The sequence below is a fragment of the Procambarus clarkii genome, chromosome 75, assembly GCF_040958095.1.
Source record: "Procambarus clarkii isolate CNS0578487 chromosome 75, FALCON_Pclarkii_2.0, whole genome shotgun sequence".
NCBI classification, from domain to species: Eukaryota; Metazoa; Arthropoda; class Malacostraca; order Decapoda; family Cambaridae; genus Procambarus; species Procambarus clarkii.
This window is the reverse complement of record NC_091224.1, coordinates 20,516,065-20,525,997: the sequence shown is the minus strand read 5'-3', so window position 1 is coordinate 20,525,997 and position 9,933 is coordinate 20,516,065. Positions and strand designations below refer to the sequence as shown.

General features: G+C 45.2%; 2 protein-coding genes across 2 annotated transcripts; both read right to left on the bottom strand.

The window, feature by feature from the left end:
* Positions 1-2,943: 2,943 nt before the first annotated feature.
* LOC138357044 (uncharacterized) lies at positions 2,944-3,870 on the bottom strand. Its single transcript, XM_069313584.1, has one exon. The coding sequence runs from the start codon at positions 3,868-3,870 to the stop codon at positions 2,944-2,946; it is 927 nt and encodes a 308-aa protein (XP_069169685.1).
* Positions 3,871-5,539: 1,669 nt separating this feature from the next.
* LOC138357043 (buccalin-like) lies at positions 5,540-6,241 on the bottom strand. The gene has a single exon (XM_069313583.1). It carries the CDS (start codon positions 6,239-6,241, stop codon positions 5,540-5,542), a length of 702 nt encoding a protein of 233 aa, XP_069169684.1.
* Between the last annotated feature and the right edge of the window lie 3,692 nt (positions 6,242-9,933).

The following is a 9,933-nucleotide window of genomic DNA, read 5'->3' as shown; positions in this document are numbered from 1 at the left end:
CCTGCGGTAAAGTTTCTCAGTCTTTCCACAGAGCTCAATCCCTTCCACTCAGGAACGAGTCTCGTTTGATATCTTTGGACCTTTCTAATTTCGTTTATCTTGTTTTCTTAAGTTCCGTGCTGGGGATGCGTGACCAAGAGTGGGTCTCACCTTCACTGTGTATGGCTCAGTTGTCCAAGCTCCTGAAGGATACGGAAACTTGGAGAGTAACATATACTACTGCTCTTACTCTGTGGGCTTCTGGCATGAAAGCTGGGGTTAAGTTTACTCCCTGTCCGAGAGAGAGAGAGAGAGAGAGAGAGAGAGAGAGAGAGAGAGAGAGAGAGAGAGAGAGAGAGAGAGAGAGAGAGAGAGAGACAGAGACAGAGAGAGAGAGAGACAGAGACAGAGACAGAGACAGAGACAGAGACAGAGAGAGAGAGAGAGAGAGAGAGAGAGAGAGAGAGAGAGAGAGAGAGAGAGAGAGAGAGACACAGAGAGACAGAAAGAGACAGAGAGACAGAGAGACAGAGAGATAGAGAGACAGAGAGAGACAGAGAGAGCGAGAGAGAGACCGAGCGAGTCAGAGATAAGAGTAAGAATTACCTTTTACAACCCAGCTTCCCTTCCCTTCTAATAACCATCCCCCTTCCCTGCGGAAAAGAGAAGCATATTAACCATGTACTCAGACCTCGCCCCCTTCCTCCCTTTCCCTTCAAAGTGCAACTTTCATCTTCTAACTGACGAGAACAATCAGGCAAATGTCCATCATTAACGCCCAGGTCTTCAGCCCCAAGTACTCCGCTCACCAGGAGTGTGTGAACAAGCCTTCACGCCAGTCAGGGCTTGGCTAATGACCCAGCGTGTCTGTACAAGCCAATTGCAACGCTTGAACTATCAAAACCACATTGCAAGCAGCAGCAGTTTTCAAAGACAAGATTGTTGGCGTTTGGACGAAAGGTAAAAAGTTGGGAATCAGAATAACGTGAACTATTTTGTTTTCATCTTCTTCAGCAACTTGGACTGGTCGGTAGAGCGATGGTATCTCTTTCTTGCAGGTCCGTGTTCGATTCCCAGTAGTCCAAGCAGCTGGATATTTTTTTTTCATTAACTCAGTTCCCCTTTATCTCAATTTCTGTCTTATTCTTCTCTTAATTCCTAGTGCTATATAGACATTTTGGCTTAGCTTAGTTCCTAATTATGCTGACGGAATTGGGGAGAGAATTTTCAACAGAGTAAGGAGACAGGTTTGGACAGTTTTCAACAGAGTAAGGAGACAGGTTTGGACAGTTTTCAACAGAGTAAGGAGACAGGTTTGGACAGTTTTCAACAGAGTAAGGAGACAGGTTTGGACAGCTTTCAACAGAGTAAGGAGACAGGTTTGGACAATTTTCAGCAGAGTTAAGGAGACAGGTTTGGACAGCTTTCAACAGAGTAACGAGACAGGTTTGGACAATTTTCAGCAGAGTTAAGGAGACAGGTTTGGACAGCTTTCAACAGAGTAAGGAGACAGGTTTGGACAGCTTTCAACAGAGTAACGAGACAGGTTTGGACAGTTTTCAGCAGAGTTAAGGAGACAGGTTTGGACAATTTTCAACAGAGTAACGAGACAGGTTTGGACAGTTTTCAGCAGAGTTAAGGAGACAGGGTTGGACAGCTTTCAACAGAGTAAGGAGACAGGTTTGGCCAATTTTCAACAGAGTAACGAGACAGGTTTGGACAGGGGACAACCCCCTAGAGTAACAGGTTACAACAGTTTGAAAGCTTTGACTGGTAATTAACAGTAATAACTTGTCCACTCAACTAATAGGTCTGGTTTTACTCCGTTATTATACACAACGTTACAAAGGCAGTCTACTATGTAAAGTAACGACTCACAAATATCTACGTTTTCTATGCATCGGACTCAATCGCTTAGGAGATTAGATTTTTGACGGAGTGGCGAATCAGGAGAACAACGGGCTAGATACATAGTGACCACCATCTAGAACGGTCTGACAAGGCAATCCGATTGTTGAACTATTGTAGGACGGTCAAAAGTGGGTACTGTATTCCACCAAAGGTGCCAGCATACACCCACAAAGGTGCTAGATGTAAACAAAGCCGCCATGATAGTGGTAAGATGTACAGGCTTCGTAGATAGGCAAGTAAATGCTTGGTGAATCTCGGCCTAATTATAGACACTGGCTATATAACTACCTGCTTGTATATCCTCTTGACGGTTACTACAACACCGGACGCTCAGCCAGCAGCAAATATATATATTGCCCAACTATTTCTATCCAGCCCCCTGGGTATCGAACCCGGGCTTGCTTAGGAGGAGGGAAAAAAACCCCAACGAGTTTCAAGCCTTCAGCGCCACCCCGTTCCCCAGCATCAATGTTTTCCAACACTAAATATATCTTTAAAAAAGATGGATATATTCTCTATTATTAAAAAAATAATAATTAGGAGAAATATTTAATTTTGAACTTGGTATAAAAAGTCAAAATTTCTGGCGTGAAACTTTCTGAGCCTGTGTAAACAATGAGGTATTTGCCTGAGCGTTGCCTGAAGTCACCAGGTCGAATATATTATATTACGTGTAAGGGAGAGGGAGAGGGAGAGGGGAAGGAAGGGAGAGGCTAAGGTAAGAGCTGCCTGATAGGGGGAAGGGTGAACAAAGTGACAAGACGGAAGAGAACGGTGTAGAGAGTAAAAAGGAAGGAAAGATTGGGTAGATGATGGAATAGGTGTGTACAACGGAAGGGATTAGGTAGGGAAGGTAAGAGCTACCTTATGAAGGGAACCCTAGCCCCCTCCTCTGTGTGTGTGTGTGTGTGTGTGTGTGTGTGTGTGTGTGTGTGTGTGTGTGTGTGTGTGTGTGTGTGTGTGTGTGTGTGTGTGCTACCGGCCAATGATAAACATAAAAGCACTCTCACATATTACACGGTAAATTCAGCAGACCCTTGTTCAAACTATTTTTCAAAGTCTACCCTGAGTAGCTGGGGGGGGGGGCTGTTGTAGGTGGAGGTGGCTGATGTAGGTGGAGGGGGGCTGTTGTAGGTGGAGGGGGGCTGTTGTAGGTGGAGGGGGGCTGTTGTAGGTGGAGGGGGCTGATGTAGGTGGAGGGGGGCTGTTGTAGGTGGAGGGGGCTGATGTAGGTCGTGTTGTAGGTGGAGGGGGCTGATGTAGGTCGTGTTGTAGGTGGAGGGGGCTGTTGTAGGTCGTGTTGTAGGTGGAGGGGGCTGATGTAGGTCGTGTTGTAGGTGGAAGGGGCTGATGTAGGTCGTGTTGTAGGTGGAGGGGGGCTGTTGTAGGTGGAGGCGGCTGATGTAGGTGGAGGGGGGCTGTTGTAGGTGGAGGGGGGCTGTTGTAGGTGGAGGGGGCTGTTGTAGGTCGTGTTGTAGGTGGAGGGGGGCTGTTGTAGGTGGAGGGGGCTGTTGTAGGTCGTGTTGTAGGTGGAGGGGGGCTGTTGTAGGTGGAGGGGGCTGTTGTAGGTCGTGTTGTAGGTGGAGGGGGCTGTTGTAGGTGGAGGGGGCTGTTGTAGGTCGTGTTGTAGGTGGAGGGGGGCTGTTGTAGGTGGAGGGGGCTGTTGTAGGTCGTGTTGTAGGTGGAGGGGGGCTGTTGTAGGTGGAGGGGCTGTTGTAGGTCGTGTTGTAGGTGGAGGGGGGCTGTTGTAGGTGGAGGGGCTGTTGTAGGTCGTGTTGTAGGTGGAGGGGGGCTGTTGTAGGTGGAGGGGGGGCTGTTGTAGGCCATGTTGTAGGTAGAAGGCGCTGTTGTAGGTCGTGTTGTAGGTGGGGAGCTGTTGTAGGTCGTGTTATAGGTGGAGAGGGCTGTTGTAGGTCGTATTATAGTTAGAAGGCGCTGTTGTAGGAGGCGTTTCTTTCGTAGGAGCTGGGGTATATACATCAGAGAAGTATATATATACACCCAGATCTCAAGATATACACACCCAGCAGTTTATACCTCTCACCAAACGCACAAAATAGCCTATTCGTAGCCTCCGATTTTCTAGAAACGAAGAACCAAACTCAGACTCTTTTGGGCCATGTATAGGGAACACGTGTACTAAATGAGGCCTAAAGTCCATTTTTTCCCCCATTTAGGACTCAGGCCAGGCTACGTTGTTTCGGTCAATGCTTCAATTGGCCTGAAAGTCGTTTGGGCAAGTCCAAGAGAGGTAAAAATTTGACCTGGCTAAGGTCAGACTGTACAGTTTTGTACAAAACAGTACAATTGTGTACAGTTTTTGTCCAAATAGTTGCTGTTTTTGTCCAAATAGTCGCTGTTTTTGTCCAAATAGTCGTTGTTTTTGTCCAAATACTTGCTAAGTGTACTATAATTATTGGTTTGTATGTGTATGTATGTATGTATGTATGTATGTATGTATGTATGTATGTATGTATACAGAACAGGAAGAATAGTAAGAAAATAGAGAATAATGGAGAACAAGAAGATGAACAAGGAGAAGAATAGAAAGATTAGAGTGAGAAAAATATAGAATGTAATTGCAAGCGATGAAAGAGGGAAGTAGAGGAGATAGGAGATAAGAGAGGGAGGAGGAGAGAGAGGACAAGAATGATGCATAAAACGATAAAGAACAGAAGAACAAGTTCAAAGTTAACCAAATAATCAAAATATTTAAAGATTAAATTCGTGTATAAAATAACGGCGCATTTAATCTGAATCACTAAAACTGTTAACGGTCGCTTCTTTAAATAAACTTCCGTTAACGGTTGCTTCTTTAAATAAACTTCCGTTAACGGTCGCTTCTTTAAATAAACTTCCGTTAACGGTCGCTTCTTTAAATAAACTTCCGTTAACGGTCGCTTCTTTAAATAAACTTCCGTTAACGGTCGCTTCTTTAAATAAACTTCCGTTAACGGTCGCCTCTTTAAATAAACTTCCGTTAACGGTCGCCTCTTTAAATAAACTTCCGTTAACGGTCGCCTCTTTAAATAAACTTCCGTTAACGGTCGCTTCTTTAAATAAACTTCCGTTAACAGTCGCTTCCTTCAATAAATTTCCGTTAACGGTCACTTACTCAAATAAATTTGGATTTAACGGCTCCCACGATAAAAATTATGTACTTTCTGAAGGTTCTAAAGTGTGTAATAAATCAAGTTTTTTTGTATATATTTTTACGTTCCAAGAAATTCAATTTTTTATGGCCAGCGAATGGGAGTGCTGTAAATCAGTGACGTCATTAGTTTTTGACACCCTATTGGTCAAATCCGGCTTCAGTGTTCTTACGTCACATACAGGCCCCGCCCACCAAGTGACAAATATCTCTCATATTCCTCATATGATGCTCCCCCCCCCCACACACACACACACGCACATGTTCACGACATACATGATTCTCATGGGAATTAAAAAATAGTGAATAAAGAAGTATTCGCTTTTCTTTTCAAATGCGTAGGTTAGGTGTGTAAAGATGCCTTGTTCAAAGGTAGGAACAGCGGGATGAGGGGCCACAGAGGGCAAATAGAGACAAATGAGTCGTAGAATAACTTAGAATAACAAGGATTCTGAAACAAACTCGGTACGAAACGTTATATATATATATGTAAATATTTTAAGAAAAACGTTTGAACTGAGCAACTGAACTAGGAATGTTCGAAAGTCGGGGCCAGGAATCAGTGGTCGACCGTGCGAACACATCCAGGCGAACACATCCAAGCGAACACATCCAGGCGAACACATCCAAGCGAACACATCCAGGCGAACACATCCAAGCGAACACATCCAAGCGAACACATCCAAGCGAACACATCCAGGCGAACACATCCAGGCGAACACATCCAAGCGAACACATCCAAGCGAACACATCAAAGCGAACACATCCAAGCGAACACATCCAAGCGAACACATCCAGGCGAACACATCCAGGCGAACACATCCAGGCGAACACATCCAAGCGAACACATCCAGGCGAACACATCCAGGCGAACACATCCAAGCGAACACATCCAGGCGAACACATCCAAGCGAACACATCCAGGCGAACACATCCAAGCGAACACATCCAAGCAAACACATCCAAGCGAACACATCCAGGCGAACACATCCAAGTGAACACATCCAGGCGAACACATCCAGGCGAACACATCCAGGCGAACACATCCAAGCGAACACATCCAGGCGAACACATCCAAGCGAACACATCCAAGCGAACACATCCAAGCGAACACATCCAAGCGAACACATCCAAGCAAACACATCCAAGCGAACACATCCAAGCGAACACATCCAAGCGAACACATCCAAGCGAACACATCAAAGCGAACACATCCAAGCGAACACATCAAAGCGAACACATCCAAGCGAACACATCCAAGCGAACACATCCAAGCGAACACATCCAGGCGAACACATCCAAGCAAACACATCCAGGCAAACACATCCAAGCGAACACATCCAGGCGAACTCATCCAAGCGAACACATCCAGGCGAACACATCCAAGCGAACACATCCAAGCGAACTCATCCAGGCGAACACAACCAGGCGAACACATCCAAGCGAACACATCCAAGCGAACACATCCAGGCGAACACATCCAAGCGAACACATCCAAGCGAACTCATCCAGGCGAACACAACCAGGCGAACACATCCAAGCGAACACATCCAAGCGAACACATCCAAGCGAACACATCCAGGCGAACACATCCAGGCGAACACATCCAGGCGAACACATCCAGGCGAACACATCCAAGCGAACACAATCACGCACCCTTTTACCTTCCAATTTCATAATTAATCCGAAAACCATAATCCATTATCCTGGAGGCTGGATATTGATACCATCCTCAGGAGTTACGTTACCAGTCGTCACCTTAATTACCCTAATTACAGGGAAACTCGGCGGTAAGTACAGGTATTTTGACCGTGTGACCCGGGAACTTGAGATGATTAAGAAGTGATGATTAAGAAGTGATGATTAAGAAGTGATGATTAAGAAGTGATGATTAAGAAGTGATGATTAAGAAGTGATGATTAAGAAGTGATGATTAAGAAGTGATCATTAAGAACTGATGATTAAGAAGTGATGATTAAGAACTGATGATTAAGAAGTGATCATTAAGAAGTGATCATTAAGAAGTGATCATTAAGAAGTTGATTATTAAGAAGTAAGATGAGAATGATTTGGAAATGCCAGAGATGTTTTGTTCTTTTTGTTTGTATCTTCCACCTTATTCCTCTCTCCCTTCTCCTGTCCCTAATCTCTTCTCCCTTCCTTTCTTCTCTCTGTTTCTTCTCCACATCATCCCTCTCTTTCTCCCTCTTAATCCTGTCTTTCACATTTCTCTTCTCTCTCCCTCCGTCCTTACTCCTCTCCTTCGCCTTTCTTCTCGTGTCCCTTTTCTTCCTCCAACTCTTCTCCTACCCTCCCTTACATCCCCTCTTCTCTCCATCCTGCCAATCCTCCTCCTCCTCCTCGTCTTCCTATCGCTCTTTCCACACTATATTCTTTGTTTCCATTGTTCCTTATTCTCTGCATTGCCTTTTCACTCTTCTATATGTTGCTCTCATCTATTCTCCTGCCTCTCTTCATACCTTTTTATTTCTTTCTACTTTTCTTTCCATTCCGGTCTCGTCCCCCTCACAATCCTATTCCTCATAATGTGTCCACAACCCCCTCACAATCAGCTCGCTTTTCCCCCCCTTTTCCCACTCACAATCGGCCACTTTTCCCCATCAGAATGAGACTTTTCTCCCTTATAATAAGAGCCCCTCACCCCTTCCCACCCCTTCATGACATCGTAACTTAGACAAAGCGAGGAGATTCTGAAGTCTTAGAAGAAACCTACAGCTTCATTTATACGAGGTTCTGTAGTCGGGCAGCATCTAGAATATCCCCCAATACCACTACACACCTTTAAGAAAACTAACATGCAACACCCACAAGCTGTGGAAAATATGGCGCTAAGAAGAGCAGCAAAACACCTGCGTCCATCGTATGACCAGACAATCCAGGAGCTCCAGGAACTCACAGCCACTAAACATCAGACTACAGCACCAAGCCACCACCAGGGTGTGGAACATCATTGTAATGTTCGAGGACCCAATGTTGGGGTGATTACGGCAAGATGAGACGCCCCACTCCCACAGCTGGTGGTCCAAGATGAGACGCCCCACTCCCACAGCTGGTGGTCCAAGATGAGACGCCCCACTCCCACAGCTGGTGGTCCAAGATGAGACGCCCCACTCCCACAGCTGGTGGCCCAAGATGAGACGCCCCACTCCCACAGCTGGTGGTCCAAGATGAGACACCCCACTCCCACAGCTGGTGGTCCAAGATGAGACGCCCCACTCCCACAGCTGGTGGTCCAAGATGAGACACCCCGCTCCCACAGCTGGTGGGAGTGGGCCGTCTCAGCTCCCTGACAAGAGAGAGAGGAAACTTAGCTTAGCTGCCAACACAGACATATAGTGTCAGCAAGGCGGACAGTCCGCCTGCTATCATAACATTGTGTCAGCAAGGCGGACAGCCCGCCTGCTATCATAACATCGTGTCAGCAAGACCCCCTCCCCCCGGAAACAAAAGTTCACCATAGAACCATAGACCAGTTAGTGGACGCCAGCTGCCGTCATGGTAGAGGAGATAGAAGGGAAACAGGGATAGAGATGGAAGGAAACGAGGAGAGTTATTGTATGGAGAGAAGAAGAGGGGAAGAGTGATGAAACAAGGGAAGGGCCATGGAGGAGAGAGGAAGCAGTCGAGAAGAGGAGACAGAGAGAGAGGGATATGAACAAAGGACACTAAAAATAGCTCAAGAATTATAAATACACAATAATAAAAAATAATAACAGGATGAGAGATGGAGAATAAACAAACGAACAGGAGGAGGAAGACGAGAATTAAGGAAGAGTGAGAAGAACGGTGATTATGGAAGATAAAAATTAGCAGACATTAATAATTAATAAAATTAAAATTATCTCAGTTATATTTACTAATTTTGCACTACTGAAGGTGTTATGTGTTTGGTGCAAGAAAGACACTGTTAGATATATACGCTATTAGAGGTTAATGCGACGCTAAGGTGCAGAGGTGTGGTGGTTAAAGGTTCGAACCCTTTTGGCTGCCATAGGTGCCATCAGGCTGCCATAGCTGCCTCAGCTACGTCAGGCAGCTTGACTCCTTGCCCTCACCTCAGCTTTGGCACCCTGACTTCTTACCGATCACTAACGTTAAAAACAAATTGCCATATTCGCACCAGTGGTAATAACATATTGCCACATATACTAGTGAGCACAGCAAGTTGCCATCAGTGGCAATATCAAGTTGCCGTGCCATATACTCGAAATAACACAGAGTATGGCCCCAACCACTTGCCAAAAAAGCACTAGAAAAAAGAGGGAAGGCAGACAAATCTATGGCTTTGATCTTAAGTTCATAACTGCTATTGTTTACCCTTCAAACGATAGCCGTGTTCACCTTCGAGCTGGAAACCTGCCTCAGCCAGGCTAACTCTAACAACCTCTTAACTCTCAAGTAAGAACTTTCCCAAACAACTGGAATCACTAAACAATTAAGAGAATATAACTGCTTGTTAAAACCGCACAAGTGGTTGTAGAAAACAGTTAACAACGAGTGACTCGAACATAAGTTCTCTAAAGACGTTTTGTAAAGCTTAACAAAATAAATTCTAAAACAATAAATTTACGATAAAACTCCGAAAAAATAAAAAAGTCTGAGCGTTGCCGAGCACTTAAACCCTCTTTGAGGCGCTATAAGAGAGGTTTCCAACACTTTGATAATGCTCTTCAAAGCTCTCTCCACGTCTTAAGGGCTTCACGTTTCACACACTTATATCATTACATGTTTCTTGTTGCGATTATTATTATTGACGAGTAAATTGATAGGAGCTATGAAGAGGAGGAGTCGAACCTCTATGTACTGTTTTAATTGAACAACAGAATTGACACCATCCGCCACCCATCCTCCATTCACCTGTGGATGGATTA

Coding starts and splice junctions, on each gene's coding strand:
- LOC138357044 (XM_069313584.1), bottom strand. CDS start 3,870: ATGTATATACCCCAGCTCCTACGAAAGAAACGCCTCCTACAACAGCGC.
- LOC138357043 (XM_069313583.1), bottom strand. CDS start 6,241: ATGTGTTCGCTTGGATGTGTTCGCTTGGATGTGTTCGCTTGGATGTGT.